Here is a 21,883-nt window from a genome sequence, read left to right on the forward strand (position 1 = left end):
GAGACTGGCAGCATTTTGCCCCTGCCCTAGAGATCTGTGAAACTTTTAATTTGAGAAAGATGATTGAGGGTATCTGGCAGAAGAAATTTCTAAGCAGCAAAGTGTTCAAGAGGAAGGATCATAAAAGTTTGGAAAATTTACAGCCTGATATGCAATAGAAAAGAACATACAATTTTCTAGGGTGAAATTCAAGCCTGCTGCAGAAATTTGCATAAGTAGCAGGAACTGAACTCCAGGGTATGTCAGAGACCTTGGCAGCAGCCCCTCCCATCACAGACCTGGAGGCCTAGGAGGAAAAAATGGTTTTTTGGGCTGAGCTCAGGGCCTCCCTGCTGTGTGCAGCCTAGGGACTTGATGCCCTGCATGCCAGCTGCTCCTGGAATGGCTAAAAAAAGCCAAGGTGCAGCTTAGGCCATAGCTTCAGCGAGTGCAGGCCCCAAGCTTGAGCAGCTTCCACATAGTGCTGAGCCTGTGGATGCACAGAAATCAAGAATTGAGGTTTGGGAACCTCTGTCTAGATTTCAGAGGATGTGTGGAAACTGCTGGATATCCAAGCCAAAGTTTGCTGCAGAGGTGGAGCCCTCATAGAGAGCCTCTACTAGGGCAATGTGGAAGAGAAATGTGGGGTCAGACCCAAAACACAGAGTTCCCACTAGGGCACTGCCTAGTGAAGCTGTGAGAAGAGGGCCACCATCCTCTAGACCCCAGAAAGGTAGATCCACTGACAGCTTGCACTGTTTACCTGGAGAAGCCACAGTCAGTCAGTTCCAGCCAGTGAAAGCAGCAGGAAGGGGGCGCTGTACCATACAAAGCCACAGGGGCAGAATTGCTCAAGGCCATGGGAGCCCACCTCTTGCATCAGTATGACCTAGATGTGAGATGTGGAGTCAAAGGTGATCATTGTGGAGCATTAAGATTTAATGGCTGCCCTATTGGATTTTGGACTTGCATGGCCTGTAGCCCCTTTGTTTTGGCCAATTTCTGCCATTTGGAATGGGAATATTTATGCAGTGCCTGTATTCCCATTATATTTAGGAAATAACTAACTTGCTTTTGATTTTACAGGCTCATAGGCAGAAGGGACTTGCCTTGTCTCAGATGAGACTTTGGATTTGGACTTTTGAGTTAATGCTGGAATGCATTAAGACTTTGGGGGACTGTTGGGAAGGCATGATTGTGTTTTGAAATGTGAGGACATGAGATTTAGGAGGGCCCAGGGGCAGAATGATATGGTTTGACTGTGTCCCCACCCGAATTTCATCTTGAATTATCGTTCCCATAATCCCCACATGTTATGGGAGGGGCCTGGTGGGAGGTAATTGAATCATGGGGACGGTTTCCCCATGCTGTTCTCGTGATTGTTTCTCACAAGAGCTGATGGTTTTTTAAGTGTGTGGCATTTCCCCTGCTGGCACGCATTCTCTCTCCTGCCACTTCATGAAGAGGTGCCTTCCATTGTGATTGTAAGTTTCCTGACATCTCCCCAGCCATGCAGAACTGTGAGTCAATTAAACTTCTTTCCTTTATAAATTACCCAGTCTCGGGTATTTATTCATAGCAGTGCAAGAATGGATTAATGCAATGATATTCATGTATTTAAGGTTTGTACTACCCACTTATAGAAGAAATCTATCAAAGTTTGATCAGTTCTAATTTTTTCCCTTGGTCCCTGGTTCTGTGACAACTTTTATATTTGGAGACTTCTTTGTGACATGCAGACCCATAGCAAGCATTCCTTGTGGTGGTTTTAATTGCATAAAGCAATCAGACATCCTAGAAAAGTTGTCATTGTTAAAAGCAAGGAGGGGAACCAGTAGAAACAATAAAAGATTTCAGTGATGTGTACCTGGATAGCTGATTTCGAAGTTTTTCCTGATTTAGAACTGTGACAAATCTTAATATGAGAAAATACTTCCAAAGTTGTTAGAACTTTATGTTTTGAAACGTGTCTGTCATCAAACTTTTGTTTAATTTCATTTTGTGCATGATACCTTGTTAAAGTTATTCTTGCTAAGAGCATCAGTGACTTCTTTTTGTTAAATGTAGTGGCACTTTTCTGTCCATATATTATTTCCCCTTTCTGCCACACTTAATGCTTTGACTCCTGAAAATTCACTCTTCCCTGGCTTCAGGATATCTCACTTTTATGGTTTTTCACTCTACCTCTCTAGCTGCTCCATTTTGGTTTTTATGTTTTTTCCTTCAGTAATTCCTTTTGTGAATGTTGAGTCCTCAGGATCCTGACTTCAGCACTTACTCTTCTTACTCTACCCACTTAGCCTAAGCCAATCTCACTGCTTTTATTGTTCATCATTTACGTGATGGCAACCCTCAATCCTACATCTCTGGCACAGATCTCTCTCCTAATTCTAGATATTATATTGACTATAAGTCACCCTGTTGTGCTACCAAATACTAGGTCTTATTCATTCTATTTTCTTTGTACCCATTAGCTATTCCCACCTCCCCCCACAACCGCCTAGTACCCTTCCTAGCCTCTGGCAACCACCCTTCTACTCTATCTCCATGAGCTTAATTGTTTTGATTCTTACATCCCACATATAAATGAGAACATCTGAATATTTTTCTTAACATTTACCTATTTCCATTCCCTGTGGTTAACCAATTATAAATTTTTATATTTTCTTCTTCCTTACTGTATATCAAAATAATCTCCTATTTATCTTTCACTATCACTACCTGTTTTTAAAATTTTCTGTTGTATTTTAGATTCAGGTGGTACATGTGCAAGTTTTTTACTAGGGTATATTGTGTAATGCTGAGGTTTGGGCTTTTAGTGATTGCATCATGAATATAGTGAACATAGTACTTTAAAGGATGTTTTTCAGCCCTTGTCCCCTTCCTTCCCTCCCACATTTTGGATTCTCCAGTCTGTTGTTCCCATCTATGCCTGCGTGTACCCAAGACTTAGCTTCAACTTATAAGTGAGAACATGCAGTGTTTGGTTTTGCTTTTCTGTGTTCATTTGCTTAGGATAATGGTCTCCAGCTACATTCATGTTGCTGTAAAGGATATGATTTTGTTCTTTTTAATGACTGCATCATACTCCACAGTGTATATGTACCACATTTTCTTTATCCAATCCACCATTAATGGGCACCTAGGTTGATTACATGTCTTTGCTGTTAAGAATCGTCCTGCAGTGAACATGCAAGTGTATGTATATTTTTGGCATTTTCCTTTCAGTATATACTCAATAGTGGAATTGCTGGGTTGAATAATAGTTCCATTTGCAGTTCTTTGAGAAATCTCCAAACTGCTTTCCACAGTGGCTGAACTAATTTACATTCCCACCAACAGTGTTTAAGCATTCCCTTTTCTGCACAGCCTCAACAACTTCTGTAATTATTTGACTTTTTAATGTTTGTTGGCCGCTTGTATGTCTTCTTTTGTGAAGTGTCTCTTCATGTTCTTTGCCCCTTTTTAATGAAGTTATTTATTTTTTCTTGTCAATTTAAGTTTCTTGTGGATTCTGGATATTAGTCCTGTGTTGGATGCATAGTTTGTAAGTGTTTTCTCCCAGTTCGTAGGTTGTCTGTTTACTCTGTTAGTTTCTTTTGCTGTGCAGAAGCTCTTTAGTTTAATTAGGTCTTAATTGTTGATTTTTATTTGTGTTGCAATTGCTTTTGAGGACTTAGTCATAAAGCCTTTGCCAAGGCCGGTGTCTGGAAGAGTGTTTCCTAGGTTTTCTCCTGGGATTTTTATAGTTTTAGGTCTTGCATTTAAGTCTTTAATCCATCTTAAGTTAATTTTTGTATATGGTGGTAGGTAGTGGTCCAGTTTCAGTCTTCCGCATATGATTAGCCAGTTTTCCTAGAACCATCTATTGAATAGGGAATCCTTTCCCCATTGCTTATTTTCATTGACTTTGTTGAATATCAGTTGGTTTTAGGTATGCTCCTTTATTTCTGGGTTTTCTATTCCGTTCTATAGGCCGATGTGTCTATTTTTGTATCAATACCATTCTGTTTTGGTTACTGTAGCTGTGTAGTATAGTTTGAAGTAAGATAATGTGATGCCTCCAGCTTTGTTCTTTTTGCTTAGGATTGCTTTGGCTATTTGGGCTCGTTTTTGGTTTTCTATGAATTTGAGAATAGTTTTTTCTAATTTTGTAAAAAATAACATTGGTAATTTGATAGGAATAGCATTGAATCTTTAGATTGTTTTGGACAGTATGGACATCTTAACAATGTTGATTCTTCTAATCCACGAGCATGGAATGTTCTTCCATTTGTGTTTTCCATATTTCTTTCAGCAGTGTTTTGTAATGCTCCTTATAGAGATCTTTTGCCTCCTTGGTTTGATGTATTCCTGTGTGTTTTATTTTTTGTGTGTGTGGTTATTGTAAATAGGATTGAACTCTTGATTTGGCTGTCAGCTTGAGGGTTGAAGAGCTGTTCCAGCTCTTGAGGATAATGCTTTGGTGCATAGAAATGCTACTGATTTTCACACATTGATTTTGTATCCTGTAACTTTACTGAATTCATTTATCAAATATAAGAGTTTTGGCCAGGCCCGGTGGCTCACGCCTGTAATCCCAGCACTTTGGGAGGCCAAGGTGGGCAGATCACAAGGTCAGGAGTTCGAGACTAGCCTGGCCAACATGGCGAAACCCCGTCTTTACTAAAAATACAAAAATTAGCTGGGCATGGTGGCGGGCACCTGTAATCCCAGCTCCTGAGGAGGCTGAGGCAGGAGATTTGCTTGAACCCAGGAGACAGAGGTTGCAGTGAGCCGAGATCGTGCCATTGCACTCCAGCCTGGGCAACAAGAGCAAGATTCCATCTCAAAAAAAAAAAAAAAAAAAAGAGTTTTATGGTGGAGTCTTTAGATTTTTCTAGGTAGAAGATCATATTATCAGCAAGCAGGGATAATTTTACTTCCTCTTTTCAAATTTGGATGCCTTGTATTTCTTTCTCTTGCCTGATTGCTCTGGGCTAGGATTTCTAGTACTGTGTCGAATAGGAGTGGGCATCCTTGTCTTGTTGCAGCTCTTAAAGGTAATACAACATTTGCCCATTAGGTATGATGTTGGCTGTGGGTTTGTCATAGATGGCCCTTATTATTTGAGGTATGTTCCTTTAATGCCTAGTTTGTTGAGGGTTTTTTATCATGAATAGATGTTAGATTTTATTGAAAGCTTTTTCTGCATCTATTGAGATAATCATATAGTCTTTGTTTTAAATTCTATATATGTGGTGAATTACATTTATTGACTTGACTGTGTTGAACCAACTTTGCATCCCAGGAATAAAGCTCACTTGATTGTGGTGAATTAACTTTTTGATGTGCTCCTGGATTCACCTGGCTAGTTTGTTGAGGATTTTTGCATCTGTGTTCATGAGGGATATTGTCCTGTAGTTTTCTTTGTTGTTGTGGTGGTGGTGATAGTGGTGTCTTTGCCAGATTTTGGTGTCAGGATGATACTGGTTTCATAGAATGAGTTAGGGAGGAATCTCTTTTCCTCAGTTTTTTGGAATAGTTTCAGTAGGATTGGTACTAGCTCTTCTTTGTATGTCTGACCACCTAATCTTCAGTCGTTTAATTTATAAATTTATTTTAGTGAATGGCTATATTTCCCAAACTGTGTTCCACAGAACACTAGTTTCATAAGATGTTAAATAACTTAAGTGTTTTGTGGTCAAATAAGTTTGGAGACTATGGCATACTACCATTCCCATCTTGGCAATTCATGATGAACATGAAATATTAAGAAATCCTGTAGTAATGCAACCTGTTTGTTTAACCCAGCATTCCAGTACTCCCCAATTCTTTGTGGAAAGTCTGTAAATAGCTTGTTTCCATGCATAGTTTGGAACATACTCTTATAGAATATCAGATAAGAACCAAACTTATTTTTCTCCCAAGCAGTCAGTTTTCCTATCAACATTTGTTAAAGATCTCTTCCTTCCCTGCTTGTTTCTGGGACTTCCTATTTTTAGTATATGTGCTGCCGAAGCGAGCACTTCTTTAATCATATATTAAATTCTTAAATGTCCTGGGATCTAGTCTGGAGCTGACTCTTGACTCTTTGGCTTTATTTATTTCTTTATTTTTTTGAGACAGAGACTTCTGCCAGTATTTTTGAGGGAGGCTTATTTGAATGCAGAATAATCACTCATGCACATCTGATGGTCAAATGTAAGCACTCCAGCACTAAAATTGAGGCCAAGTGAGTTATCAGTCGTAGAGTCCTACTGAAGAAATTTTGAGTGGGAAGTCACACTTGCAGGGGTATTCAGAATTTGTCAGTGCTTGGCCACATCATTAGCAGCTTAAAAAAGCAAGAGCAGCATTCTCCCTACCCTTCTTTTCCAATTGATAAAAGTGACAGTAGTTAGCATCCTGAGGTTAGTCATGGCATAATTTTGAGTCAGATCCTTCTGAAAACTTGTCCATACTTCCTTTCCTTCATAATACTCTGGCTTCATGAGGCCATTTAGTAAAATTAAACTTGAACTACTAGAAATTATAGACTTAATCACATTTCATCCTGAGTTGTAATTTTTTATTCATCCATCTCTGCTGGCCTGGAGCTGGCAGTAAGCAGATAAGTTTCTGTTTGCAATTGTGAGGCCGGTGCATTTTTTTTGCTCAGAATATCACAGTGGTTAGCCCACATGGACTCCAAGATCCCATACTTTAGCTACTTAGAGGATGTTCAGCTTCCTTTCTATTCTGTGATCCTGTGATGCAGTATCTGTGGAAGTGTGCCAGTTTTCCTAGGGAAGGAAAAAAAATAAGCAGCAGCAAACACAAACATTTTTTAAATATATAAAAGCACATATGGATGGAAAAACTCCAAGATATTAATAGTGGCTATAGACACATGGCAGCATGTTGCTGGATGTTCTCTCTTCCAGATAGCTTTGCGCCCTGTGCTGGGCCCTGGAGAACGATCCATGAAGACTGTATCCTTGGGTTTGCTCCCCTGCCGTATGCTTTCTGGTTAGGTTCACCCAGTGGAGACAGGGAGGAGGGTGGAGTTGGGGTATCTATTTCTCTGGCCCCATACTTACAAAATTGTCTTGGGCTGGCCGAATCCCTCAACTGACAGTCAAAGCTTGTCTTAGCATACTCAGGATGCTATAAGAAATTATCATAGACTGGGTAGTTTATAAGCAATGGAAATTTATTTCTAACAGTTCTGAGGGTGGAAGTCTGAGATCAGGGTGCCAGCACTGTCAGGTACTGGTGAGGACCCTCTTCCAGGTTGCAGACTGCCATCTTCTCATTGTATCCTTACATGGGGAAAGAGGGCTCCCTGGGGTGCCTTTTATCAGGGCACTGACACCATCAGCAGGCCATCAGAGCATAACACAGCTCCTCTCCAGGAGGGCTTCTCTTTCCTTTTGGGTTCTGGTAACTACTACTTCCCCTAGCCTGTTGAGGCCTGGGGTTGTTGAGAGCGCCACTGTTTCTAGCCCCAGGATACTTCCTTATTCCTGTTGATTTATTTTCCACCTTTCTACAGATACTAGTGATCATTGTCCAAATAGCTCACAGTCAATAGTAGGATCTGGGTGCTCAATTAAAGAAATGTTGGTTGCTGTTAGTTATCCCTTGGCTAAGCAGGTGTGTACTCACATACTGTTTTTCTCTTAGATCCAAGAGTTGAAGATTGGCTCCTCATGTCCTCACCTCTGCCGCAAACCATCCTTCTAGGATTCTATGTCTATTTTGTCACTTCTCTGGGACCAAAGCTCATGGAAAATCGCAAGCCCTTTGAACTCAAGAAAGTGATGATAACGTACAATTTTTTAATAGTACTCTTTTCTGTGTATATGTGTTATGAGGCAAGTGTCTTCAGTATTCCTAATGGGAGAATTCTGCCTGAGTTTTTCTGTCTATGTGTCATTATGTTTTCTGTTATAAGGGTAACCTTTGCAATTTAAGGAATTAAGAAACTGATCTCACTAGAGCAGGTATTTGCCAAAATAGTGTTAGGTATAGACCACATAATAACCTCATTTGAGGATCTCGGTATAATCTATCTCACAGATAATGAGAAAAATTAACATCTAGTCCATGGATTTGTACATAATTGCCTTAATGGATGATTGAATTAATCCATAAATTTTAGTTTTGAGGAAACTCATAACTTAAAGTAACATAGCTGGTAAGTGGAGGGCTGATATTTGAACCCAGGTCTGTCTGACATCAGAGTTCACTATGTCATCATCGTGGTAGGAACATTTGGTTTCTGGATACTCTGATGAACTATAGGATGGTAGACTGTTTTGGTTGGTTTAGCTGGGCTTTGTGGGGGCAGAGAGCCTAGACTCATATAAAGCAGTAGGTGAGGGAGCCTGTTCCTTAATTTTTTTTCCCATTAACTCATTAATTCATTACTGTTCCTTAATTGTTAATAAGAGAGATGGGGCTCTTCCAGGACCCTAAAACAGATTCATGAATTCTCTCTCTTCCCCTGTGTTATTAACATGCCTCAGCCACCCCCGTGTATGTTCTTTTCTGAGATTCCTTCCTTCTTTTCCAACTCTGGCTGGCTTCATCATCCTTTTTTATTAACTTCCTCTATAGCATACCTCATGCTTAGTCATAAATAGGGCTCATGAGGGCCCAATATGGCCCTACTGACCTCTCCTGACACCATAGTTTCTCCACATGCATTCTTCTGACCTGACTCTTGCTATAGATCCATCATATTGATCACTTTAAATCTACTCTGGCTGGCCAGGTATGGTGGCCTACACCTGTAATCCCAACACTTTGGTAGGCTGAAGTAAGAGGACTGCTTGAGCCCAGGAGTTTGAGACCAGCCTGGACAACATAGGGAGACTTCGTGTCTACAGAAAATACAAAAAAGATTAGCCCGTCATGGCGGTGCATGCCTGTGGTCCCAGCTACTTGGGAGGCTGAGGTGAGAGGATCACTTGAGCCTGGGAGATCGAGGCTGCAATGAGCCGTGATCATGTCTAGTGATGGAGCAAGACCCTGTCTCAAAATAAATAAATAGATAGATAGATAGATAGATAGATAGATAGATAGATAGATAGATAAAATACTCTGGCTTTATTTCTCACAGTCCTCCCTATAATCTGGACTCACTCTGCTGCTTTCCATTTCTTCTATTTTATTTTCAAAATTAACTCACAGGCCACTCTTAATGTCCCTTCAGGAGTATGAGCAACTGAGAGGAAAACAGTGATAGAGGTGAGAGCAAAGAAAACACAAGGTCCTACATGGTCTTAGGGGACAGCATGTTGTAGTAAGGTGTTAAGAACATACCTGGAAGCCAGGAGATTAGGGACTAGTTAGTTGTGGTTCTGCCACTGACTGGCTGCCTGATTTTTAGGAAGTTATTTAACCTCTCTGGGCCTCAGTTCTGTCATTTTATAAAGACAGGATTGAACCAAATAGTCACTCAGGTCCCTCCTTGCTCTCATATTCTTAGGGTCTATGTCTGATTTGTCATTGATTATAATGTCCCCAAATATATTTCTCAGGCTTGGAAAGAATCCAGTCATCACCAATCAGCTTTGATTCCTACTTGATGAATTACAATGTGAAAGAAGGTTTTAAAATATCTGAATTTGAGAGTTTCTGACTCTTATTTACTGCTAATACTTGAGTTACTTATGTGTCAGTTTCAGGAACTACCTGCCAAATATAAATTATTACTTTTTGAATTCAGGGAATTCTTCCCCCCCTGCTCCCCGCTCCAAAAAGGGTCTCTCTCTGTTGCCCAAGCTGGAGTACAGTAGCACAATCTTGGCTCACTGCAGCCTTGACCTCCCAGACTCTAGTGATCCTCCCACCTCAGCCTCCCAAGTGGCTGGGACTACAGGCATGCGCTACCATGTCTAGCTAATTTTTTGTATTTTTTGTAGAGATGGTGTTTTGCCATGTTGCCCAGACTGGTCTCAAACTCCTAGGCTCTAGTGATCCACCTGCCCGAGCCTCCCAAAGTGCTGGGATTAGAGGTGTGACCCACTGGGCCTGGCCTAATTTTTCTTATTACTAGCCTGGAATATAGACATATATGTAAAAAGTTCCACAGGCTGTTAGAATGTTCTCAAACGTTCTTCTTTATTTAAACAAAGGCTTTTAATAGCCACACAGCATGCCATCCATCTGTTGATGGCACATCTGAACACATGGTTTATTGTATGGAGTATGATTTCATTTGGTTAACAAAGCAAACACCTCCACCAGTGATGTTAGGCCAAATTTGAGGAAGTTGAAAGGGAAGCACATCAGACTCAAGGAACTCAGATGCCTTCTTGCGTAGTGATTGTTTGAAAGTGCTAGTTACTTGGCACCAGTCAGACACTAGCAGAGACCACTTAAGACCCAACAGAAGGCCAAGTCACACAACTTTCATTCAACACAGCGCTTGTTTGGGGTAGGGTAAGGTGGAGAATTATTCATCACAATTCCAGTAAATAGCTCCTGGCCATGGAGTGTTACGTTAGTCAAAAATGAGTCGGAGCACAAGAGAATATGAGGACACTCACTCACAGTAGGATTTTCAAAACAGAATTAGCCATTTCTATGTCATGTCCCCTTTTTCATTTGGCAAAATCTATTGATTTGTTTTTGTTAAATATTTTTCTCATTTATGAAATATATGTCTTGTGCTTTTCTGAGTCTTAATTTTCAAGATTTTATAACTTACCAAGTTAACAGTGTGATTAAATTATCTTATAAGTCAAGCTAAGGGCTAGTCTCAGAAAAGAGCGATGCATTTTATAATACCATAGTGTCTAGTAATTGTTCTTCGTTTCTTTTCTTTACACCATCAGAATTTTATTCTGACAATGCCTCATAAGCTTTTGTTTTTAGAATTTAATTTATTGTAAGGTTGCAATTTTAGCTTTAATAGTAATTAAAACTAGAAATTTAAAATATGATTCAATGGCAGAAAAGGATATAACCATTATACTGAGAGAGAAGATCTCCCAGGGCAGATTTGGCATGTATGAGAATAAGAAGTCAGAAAAGAGAAGAACTGATCGTATTGTCAGTACCCTAAATTAAGCCAATCATTTCATGTATGTGTTAAGTTAAAATTGGAGCCCTTGGCTTTTCCTTTTCAAATACTGTTTTAAAAGAAGACCTTCCCACCATCAGACTGAAAGAATGTCAGTGTAATCTTTATAATCTTTGAATTGCAGTTCAGATTTATCAACAATGGGCTCTTTCTTCTCACCATCAGCCTTGAATCACTTTGTGGGTGTGTTGGAATTAAGGCCTGCCAGATTGCACTTTTATTGTTAACAAGAGCATTTTCTTCTTTTACTTGTCTTGTGAATCCACAGTAAAACTATTAATAATATCTGAGCCATGGACTACCACCTCACATCACACTCACCAGCCAATGATGGGAAAAGCCCAGTTTTCGCAGCCATCTTATGAGTACATTGAGGCATTTTGGTTTGCATGTTTAGTTATTGACTAAGTAGAAAGACTGGAAATTGCTAGAAATGACTGATTCAGATCCAAGTGTCTCCTTTAAGAGTATAGAAACACATTCACTCACACATATCTAGATGAACCTAAGATAAGTCACCTACCAGTATTTGCTGTTTAAGCAAAACACTGCAAGTGTTTTATTCTTCACATGTTAGAATAATCATCCCAAGAGATGAGCATTTTAGTCAGAACACAGTTTATATAAATAATATATGGGTTTGTGGTTTTGAAAATTCTTGATATCAAGCTCTGATATCAAGCATGTTCATAGTTTGTATTTGTTCCAGCTACCTTTTCCTCTGCACTGACTCAGCTGAAAATGTAATGAAGAGACACTATCAAAACTACCTTTGTTGTGGCTGTTGGGAAAATGCTTTCCTTTCTTAATATGCATGTGCTCTCTTGCAGTTTGTGATGTCTGGCTGGGGTATAGGTTATTCATTTCGATGTGAAATTGTTGACTATTCACAGTCACCCACAGCTTTGAGGGTAAGTTTCTCTTTGAAAAAACTTGAAATTCAAAATCAATGTTAAAATTTTGTGAACTGTTTGTAACATTGAATGTAAACTTAGAATAAGCAAATGACTCAGTTATCAGATTGTGTGTTTTGTGGTGGAGAAAGTGAAAAATTACAAGAATAAAAGAAAGTCACATGTATAATTTTGTATAAAATGAAAATTGGTGCTTTTCTTTTTGAATTTTTTGGATTTAAAAATAAATTAACATCTGGGTCCTCAAAAAATTGAAAATAGAATTACCATAAGATCCAGCAATTCCACTTCTGGGTATATACCTAAAAGAATTGAAAACAGATACTTGAAGAGATATTTGTATACTCATGTTTATAGCAGTATTATTCATAATAGCCAAAAGGTAGAAGCAACTCAATAGTCCATGGATAGATAAATGGATAAACAAGGCCAGGCGCAGTGGCTCACGCTTGTAATCCTAGCACTTTGGGAGGCCGAAGCGGGTGGATTGCCTGAGCTCAGAAGTTTGAGACCAGCCCGGGCAACGTGGTGAAACCCTGTCTCTACTACAATACAATAATTAGCCAGGCATGGCAGCATGGGTCTGTAGTCCCAGCTACTCGGGAGGCTGAGGCAGGAAAATCGCTTGAACCCAGGAGGCAGAGGTTGCAGTGAGCCGAGATCGCAACACTGCACTCCAACCTAGGCGACAAAGTGAGACCCCGTCAAAAAAAAAAAAAAAAAAAAAAAAAAAAAAGATAAATAAGGTAAATGGATAAACAAAATGTGGCATATGCATAGAATGGAATATGATTCGGCCTTTAAAAGGAAGGGAATTCTAACTCATGCTGCAACACGGATGAACCCTGAGAACACTATGCAAAGTGAAATAATTAGGTCACAAAAGGACAAATACTGCATGATTTGGCTTATATGAGGAGCCTAGAGTAGTCAAATTCATAGATACAAAAAGTAGAATTGTAGCTGGGGTGAGGGGAAAGGGGGAATGGGATGTTGTTTAGTGGGTGTAGTTTCAATTTTGCAAGATGAAAGAAGTTCTATGGATGAATGGTGGTAGTTCTATGGTTGAACAACAATGTGAAAGGTACTTAATGCCACTTAACTGTGCACTAAAAAATGGTTAACATGACAGATTTTATGTTATGCATATTTTACCAAAATTTAAAAATACAAGCTTTTCTTCCATATACAAAGTAAAATAAAATAAATTTAGATTTATTTGTGCTTCTGCAGATGGCACGTACCTGCTGGCTTTATTACTTCTCCAAATTTGTTGAGCTATTAGATACGGTGAGTATATGGCCACCACATTTGGTAAATGTTTGATCTTAAATGTTTGATCTTTCAATGAAACCAATAAACTGCTGTAGTTTCAGTTGTCTGATAACTTTGGTCATTTCTCCTTTTCAGGCAGACCTACTGTTATCTGTTTTACCTTTTATTATCAGTAACTTTAAAGAATAGATAGGATAACCTTATTTTTTCAGTATTTTGCAAACTCTAAAAGGTTTCTGTTATGTAGCTATCAGTTGATTAAGATAAGCATGGTAACTGTGTCATATACTACAAAACTGCATCTTTATATAGATGGATGACAGTTGCTTTATGAATCAAGTTCAGGAAGTAAAAAGCAGAAAACATCTTACCTTTTTTTTTTTTTTTTTTTAATCCCAAAGCACAGTCATCTATATTCCTGTAGGAGGATAAATGCTTAAAAATTCATAAACTTACGTGAGAATGTTGCATTACCCCTGGGGTATCAGTAATTCAGCTGCTTTTCTGAAGTCTTTGCTTACTGGGCCCTATCTCTTCCTACTTTAGATCCTAGTGAGGATCACCTCTGAACTTGTATGAACGAGTCCTGGGAGAAGCAAGTGTCATGAATTAAGTCTGTGATTTAGAGGAGAAAGCCATGAACCTTTGTTTCCAGAGGAGCTTAGGAAAGCTGAATATTTGTTGTATCTTTGCAGCAAGTGTATCTTGGTTATTTGGAGCTAGTTTTGGTTCTGAGACTGAAAAGTATGTTTTCTTTGGAATGCATACCATGATATTTCTTGTAGGAAATGTCAATATGCTTCACCTTTTGAAATGACTAATCACATAACGTTAGAATTGGAAAGGACTTCTGTGAACATACAATCTAGTGGTTCTCGAACTTTATGCATTTAGCGTCACCTGGAAGACTTGTTAAAAACACAGATGCCTCAACCCCCTACTCCCAGAGTTTCTGATTCACTAGGCCTTGGATGGGGGCTCAAGATTTGCATCTAACAAGTTCTCGGATGATGCTAATACAGGGACCACGTTTTGAGAACCTTTCTTCTAGTGGTTCTCAGCCCGCATTGTGCAATAGAATTAATTGCATTAGGGAAAACGACGATGACAAAAAAAGGCCCTACCTCCAGAGATTTGGTGCCAATTGGTTTGGAACAGAGACCAAGCATAGCTATTTTTAAAAAGCTTCTTGGATATTGTAATATGCAGCCAGGGTTGAGAAGCATTAGTCCAGAACCTTTACTCTGAGAAATTGAAGCCAAGAAGTTAAGTGACTTACCCAGAGGAATGCTCCTACTAAGTGGGACGAGGACCTAGATTGTTAGTGTATGGCTTTTTCTGTTGCACCACTCAGCCTTCTTCCATGCGCATAAGCAAATGCATTTTGCACTTGGAAATGTGCAAACTTTCCATATCTCAGTTGCTTTGCATATTCTCAGTTCCAGCCTCCATAAGGAAACTGTACTGCTTCTGTGTCCTTCCCTAAACTACATTTCTCAAATACTCCTCTTAATACTTTTCTTTGTGCTGTTCTATTTAGTCTTGTATTTAAAAATCTTAACACTTGTATTCTGAATTTCACTTTTGAATATTTTTTGAACATTTCCCCCTCTCCCAAATTCTGCCATCTTGTTTATAGAGTTTTTACAAACCACTGGATAATGTTCACTCTGAGTGTTACCTTCCTTCCCCTTTTCATTGTTTTCTATACAGTTTTGCTTTATTTTCCCTCATATTTCTCAAATTAACTTTTCAACTTTTTCTCCCTTCATTTTTCTTTAATAATAATTTGCTAACTTTTTATTTGTTGCAAATCCTCTTCATTTGCCTGATCCCTTATCCATATCGGTAAGATGTATTAGAGAGCAATATAGAATATTTCAATCCTAAGTCTTCTGCTTTCCCATATACTTTAAAATCCACTGGAATTTTTTTTTTTTTTTTTTTTTTTACTAATACAGTTTCTTTCAATAATTTTTGGCCATATTCCTTACTTTATATCTTTGATTTTTAAATCTGCATACAATTTCTTTTCACCTTTTTGTTGGTTCTTCCATGTGTAGGCATCGTACCTAAGTTACTTCATAATAATGAGATTTTGAGCTGCCCTTCGGGGAATTAGCTGCTTCTATAAAGCATTCTATAAGGCAACGCTTTTAGAGGAAATCATGATATGAAATACTTTGCACTTTGCCAATATTTTAATAATACTCAATACACTATCACATGATTTTCTATGAACTTGATATTCTTTAAATTATTTCAGATCTTTTTTGTTCTGCGCAAGAAAAATAACCAAGTGACTTTCCTTCATGTATTCCATCATACCATCATGCCGTGCACCTGGTGGTTTGGAGTCAAATTTGCTGCAGGTAGATAAGGGGAAGTTGGGATCATGTGTTATAAACAATAACATTTCTATATGCTATAAACAAAATGTTTTTCTGAAATGTGATTTATAAGAAACTCAAAAAATCAAAGAGTCACTTTGTTTCTACTTCTTTCATTAACTATTACTTGAAAAATAAATATAAGACTCATAATAATTAGGTTTACCCCACTCTTTAGATATGTATAACTTCTCGGCACAGCCTTCTACACATGTTCTTTAGTCGTTTTGTTTGTATTTGATTATTTTCCCAGAGAGGTTTATTAAATACATTTAAATAAATAAATAATATAAACAAACAAATAAATAAAATGGCAAAAGCTTTGACTTTATAGAAGTATAGAGAACAATTTCCTGCATGTTCCCAGGAAGTTAGAATGCTTATCTCAAATTCTGTGTCTTATTTGCCTTCAAATTTCTAATAGCTGGCACACACTGTAACCCCAACAGCTCTTTAAAGATGTGTCAAATTGTGGTTACCCCAACTTCCTAAAGCATCCTACCATATTAAAGAATGTGTTGATACTATTTTAAGGTCCAAAATAGTTTAATTTGAAAGCGTGGAAAACAGGTTGGTTGTTTCTTTTTCATTTTAGGCTTCTGAACGTCTAGAATTGGAGAAACCAGAAGTAATTTTATCCTATTATACAGTTTTAAATAAGTGATATCCCCAAGGATATATTCTTACCTTAGGAAAATTTGGTTGGGGGATTTATTTGCTCCAGTTTCTTAAATTTTAAAAGTCTTCAAATAGACCCATAGTTCATAACATTTCTGTGAATAGCTTGCCTCTTTTGGCCTTTCTGACTCTGCCAGACTAAAAGAAAGGGGGAACCACAATTGAGGAACTCTTGTTTGAGTTCTAGACTCTCTAAGCATGGAGGAAAAAGATCTGCATGTCTCAGAGCATGAGAGGACATGGATAAGCCCGTGTCAGGAAGGGGATGCCAAAACTCAGAGGAGCCACAGGGACTGTGAATCATGAGTGAACAGCTGTCGCTACCATGGCTTATGGGCATCGGATTTTCCAGGATGTAAAGTACCTCCTTGCTCAAAACTGGCTGCTTTTTCTTACGAGGTTTGTTAGTATAAACATTTCATTTACATTAAAACAAGATAGTCTCAGCAGTGTCCATTTGCCAAATCAACAGTGACTATATTAATCTCCATTATTTTACTTATCCTTACTTTCTGTGTTTCTGTTTCCTCTTATATGCATATTGCCCCTTCCCATTCTTTCTACAGTGATATACATTGACACTTACTGGTGTTTGTGAAAAACTGGAAAATACCTAAACACTCACTAATAGAGTGATTATTATTATTTGTGTGTATATAACTGTGAAATAAATGATATTGAGAGGTATTAAATGTCCTAAAATGAGGATTCTATACACAAGGATTTAACACAGCTCATCTTCTTTGTTAAGCGGCTTGACTCCAAAATTATCAGAAGTAGATAAACTTATTCTATTTTTAAAGTATGCTAGAAAAGGTGCTTTCACATCCTTATAGTTTATTTATTCTTATTTCTCCCATGAGGCCAGGATACACACTGAAAACTAAATGTGAATAGAAGAAAGATTGGAAGGCAATATCCCAAAATATAAACAGAGGTAATTGGGAGATATTGAACAAAAAGTGGTTTTTTTCTCCCTCTGTATTTCCCTCTCTTTCTCTATATTTTCTAATTTTTAAATACTGAATATCTGACAGTTAAAGAATGGGAGAAATAAATTTTATTTAATGAATACAATTGAGCATTTTTCTAACTTCTGTGTTTGAGTTCATTGATAGTGTGGTTTCCATTTCAAAAGCAAGCAGTGCTTTCAATAATGAGAATTTAAATATGATATACCTCAACTTTTTTTTTTTTGAGGCAGAGTAAGTTTCACTCTTGTTGCCCAAGTGAAGTGCAATGGTGTGATCTCGGATCACTGCAACCTCCTCTTCCCAGGTTGAAGCGACATACCACAGTTTTTAAGTGGTACTATGTTTATGGACATCAGTCACTTTATAACAGGTTTCTTGTCCACACCTTAATCCTTCTTCTTCTTTACAAAATGAAAATAGTACAAGATAGTTTTCTTCTCTCTCATATGTTCCATGCATTGGCACTTCTGTTCGGTCTTACATGTGGAATTCTAGTAAACACTTGTTTAGCAGACCTGATACCTATTTCAGTGACAAACACAGCAACAAAAGCTGTTCCCAGAAATGTTTGGTACTGATGTCCATTCCTAGAATGAAACTGTCCATTCTAAACTGTTCTTTGCAAAAACTTGAGCACAGCTGATCTCTATCTAGTATTTAATTTCCTGTTTTTCTGTTGTACTCTTCAATAGGGTAATAGCAATCCAGCTTTTCTTTTGAATAGGATGAAAATATTTCTATGGTTGGTTTTTATATTAATTATAATATTAATTATATGAATTATAATATTAATTTATGCATATATCCCCTTCCAGAGATAGGGAGAATTGTGATAATTACCCAAGTGATTCCTTTGTTTTGTGCAAATGAGTAAAATGTGATGGGTACTAATCATAATTCATTCTGAGATGTTTGTCTACAGACCCATTATCGTAAAGCAGAAAACAAACAGGCTTAGAAAATATTTTGTTAGGAAAGCTTTCCAAAGAATATACAAAAAACATTACTAATTAAAATATGGTTGTTTTGTAAATAAACTTATTAAAATAGCTTGTCAGAAAATAATCATAACTAGAGAAAGTAAACATGTTACTTTTATTTGATAGCTTATTTGATCAGTAAACCTTACTAAACACTTTTGGCTACGCTAGTGCTTTGTTAAATCCCTGTGTCTAACATCCTCATTTTAGGACATTTAATGGTGACAGTATCCAAACAGAAAATAGGCACTCCTCTATTAAATAATAGGAGAGGTGTCTTAGTTAGAAAAGCTCTGACATAGTTCCATATCAAAGGTGAAATAGATTTCCTGTGTATTATTATGAAACACAAATGAATTTGAGAGGTATTTGGCTTATCTTCCTTTTAAGCACCTTGACTCCTAAACTATCAGTAGTAGACAACTATTCTATTTTTAAATTAACCTAGAAAAGGTGTTCTTACACCACAATAATGTGTTTATTCAACTTTCCTTTGGGAAAGAAGACCAATCCAAATGTAAATAATACAAGCTGGAAAGTTGTTAATAAGCTTAATTAATTCAGTTCCTTCTGACTTGAAATTATGGTAATTGAGGGATTAGCTAAAATATGGCTTTCTCTCGTCAGAAGGAGAAAGTTTATGTAGAACAGTTATGTAGAACAGTTATGTAGAATGAGGCTTTGGGAGAATACTTAACTACTTAAAAGCAATGATTTAAAACAGGTTATTTTAACAGAGTACTTCAGCATTGCTAGTATCTAGAAATATCTAGAATTGCTGCAATTATGAGTAATTATTTAAAAGCAATTTCTACTGTGTAACGGTTTTATTAGATTTCTCATTAGATTATATTAGAAGTGATGAATTTGTATTTTCCTTTAAACTTTCTGTAATGCATAGTGTTTATGAATTCAGTTCTTCTACCAGAATCTAAATTGATGAGGTTTTGCTTTATTTCCAGAATTAAAGAATGCTGGAATTAAGAAAATAGAATGTTTCTGAGAAAAATGTAAATTCCAGGTCCAACATTACTAAGCTGAGTCAGGCTATACATAAAGAACACATATTCTTCCAGATTGTTCTCTCAGGCAAGGGACCCCAGGGAGAGTGTTCCCTCCGCCACACTTTCAGCTAAACACCATTACCCCTTCTGCTGTATTACTGGTCCAGCTGAAGACAACTGAAGTGATCTTGTCTTACATTCCCATGTGTTCTTTTGCTTCTATTCTCAACTGAAAGGGATCGGTAGGAAATGTGGTGAAACGAGAAGAGGAAAACCAAGATAGGAAGGCATAATCAATTGGAAGCCATAAATAAGGATGGTGTAACAGTTAGTAGATATTTACTTTGGGAAAACAATAATTCATTAAAGTAAATTCAGCAGTTTGCTAATGAAAGCCAGTGGTTTTACTGCCAAAATTATTTAATGAAGATTATTGAGAGTAGGAAAAGTAAATTTGATTCCACACATAATACAAAAATATTCTTAGCAGCTTTATTCAGAATAGCCCAATTTGGAAGCAACCCACATGTCTGTCGATAGGAGAATGGGTAACTAATGATGCATTTATATGGTATAATACTGCACAGTGGTAAAAAGACAAACTACCAATATATGTACCAGGTACAAAAGAGTACATCCTGTGTAATTCCATTTATGTGAAGTTTAATAGCAGACAAAAGTAATAGTTGGTGATAAGAAGTTAAAGCTACCTTGGGAGCTCATGGGAATCTTAAGTGGTGTTGGAAATGTTCTGTATCTTGATCTTGGTAGTGACATGGGTGTATACATACATGAAAAATCATCAAGTTAAGATTATTGTACTTTGTATATTTTTATACGTTAACCCTCACTAAAATATGAATGTTATTACTATTATTTAGCAACATATATTTAAAAGGTAACTCAACTAAGTGTAAGTAAACTCAAATCGTAAGACCACCTTAAGCTAAGATATAACAAAATAAAGATATGCTAATTTACTTTCTCAGGTTCATATCTTATATTTTACTAAATATACTATCCAGCCCCCTCTAAGTTGATAGTTATTTAACAGGATTGATATTTTATATATTTTTTTTCTAAAAATCAAGAAATAATTATACAAAAATCTCAGTTCAGACGAAAATGTGGTTCATTTTAAGGAACAATGGCCCCACGTTACAATAATTTTATTTTCCAGGTGGTTTGGGAACATTCCATGCCCTTCTAAATACAGCTGTACATGTAGTCATGTATTCCTACTACGGACTCTCTACACTGGGACCAGCCTACCAGAAGTATTTGTGGTGGAAAAAATATTTGACATCATTACAGCTTGTGAGTAATTAATTGTCTTTAAAACCATATATGAAGCAACTACAGTCACTTGTTTTCACTGTGAACTAGGATACTAGTTAAATAAAAAAGAAAGTTAACAAAACAATAGGGGTAGAGTGTCTGTCCCCTACATGATATGCCGTCATTGTTCTTAATAACGTTAGATGAACTTTGGTAACCAAAAGGCTGAGATAATTAAACAAGTGTGCATTTTTATGCCATCTGTGTACTATTTTATGCATTTATACAAGAATAAATAAATTTGTGATTAAAATAACTCCAAAGTTATATGACCCTCAGTAGGCATAATACCTATTAGAAATTAGAAATTCCATTAGCTCTAGATGGCCTTGAGGGAATGCAACTTTGAGGGAACGATGAGCCTTCCTGTGTTCTTACCTATCTAGTCCTAACATTTATAAGTCCGTCTTTCCTCCAGTCAATAAAAAGCATTGTGAGAATTAAACATGTAGAAGGTTAGACCAATATATATGTATTACCTAAATTTGAATACTGCCCTTACATAAACAATGTTTGAAAGAGCAGAGGCACTCAGTTTAAACCTAATAATACATTCTAAGCATTAATTCTCAAAATATATGGTATTTAACTTTTTTGGAGACTCATTATGGGTTTGAGATGATGATTTGCTTTACATTTTATTGGTGTCCATTAAAAGGAGAATTCTACCATCCTTGTATTTCCACATTTGCAATCTATGATAAATTGATGTCATATTCTGCCAGTAACATCAATGAGAAAGTATGAATTTGATTTAGATAGCATGTTGAAGATTAATTCTTTGTTAAAATTCTGTAACTTCCTAAATGAAATTTGGCACATTCATATAATGTATTCTCCCAGGTGAGAGCCTGACATTTTAATGTGTAAGGATCCTAAATCAAGATCAGAGTATTTCCTTGCAGAGTTATTTGTTGTATCTGAAACAGGCAGCAAACTAAATGACCAACCATAAGGAAATGGTAAAACAGATTATTTTAATTCATACTTTGAGATACTATGAAGTCATGAAAATTACTCACCATTGCTTCTTTAAAAAATATTATTTTCTCAAAGTAGTATATGCTCATTGCAAATATGTGAGAACACCTAATTAAGAAAGGAGAAAAAAATACATGTAATTCTGCCACCCAGGGATAATCACTGATGATATTTTTATTTTGTTATCATCCAGTTTTTCTCTCAGGCATATGTGTACACCTTTTACATTATTTGTATAGATTGCACACATAATTTTGTATTTTGTATTCAGGCTTTTTTTTCTCTTAGCATACTCTTAAATGTTGTACAAACTT

The 21,883-nt window shown here is 37.1% G+C and overlaps 1 protein-coding gene across 4 annotated transcripts in view; it reads left to right on the forward strand.

The window, feature by feature from the left end:
• Positions 1–21,883, forward strand: part of ELOVL7 (ELOVL fatty acid elongase 7) — a 98,193-nt gene that overhangs the window by 71,868 nt on the left and 4,442 nt on the right. For 3 of the 4 annotated variants that reach the window (XM_023210491.2, XM_023210492.3, XM_023210490.3), the window contains 5 exons: positions 7,627–7,817; positions 11,866–11,946; positions 13,183–13,239; positions 15,491–15,596; positions 20,431–20,567. In XM_023210491.2, the coding sequence (XP_023066259.1) occupies positions 7,627–7,817; positions 11,866–11,946; positions 13,183–13,239; positions 15,491–15,596; positions 20,431–20,567 (572 nt within the window). The remainder of the gene's footprint in view (positions 1–7,626; positions 7,818–11,865; positions 11,947–13,182; positions 13,240–15,490; positions 15,597–20,430; positions 20,568–21,883) is intronic. The other variant, XM_023210493.3, reaches the window with a different exon arrangement.

This window comes from Piliocolobus tephrosceles, chromosome 4 (genome assembly GCF_002776525.5).
Source record: "Piliocolobus tephrosceles isolate RC106 chromosome 4, ASM277652v3, whole genome shotgun sequence".
NCBI classification, from domain to species: domain Eukaryota; kingdom Metazoa; phylum Chordata; class Mammalia; order Primates; family Cercopithecidae; genus Piliocolobus; species Piliocolobus tephrosceles.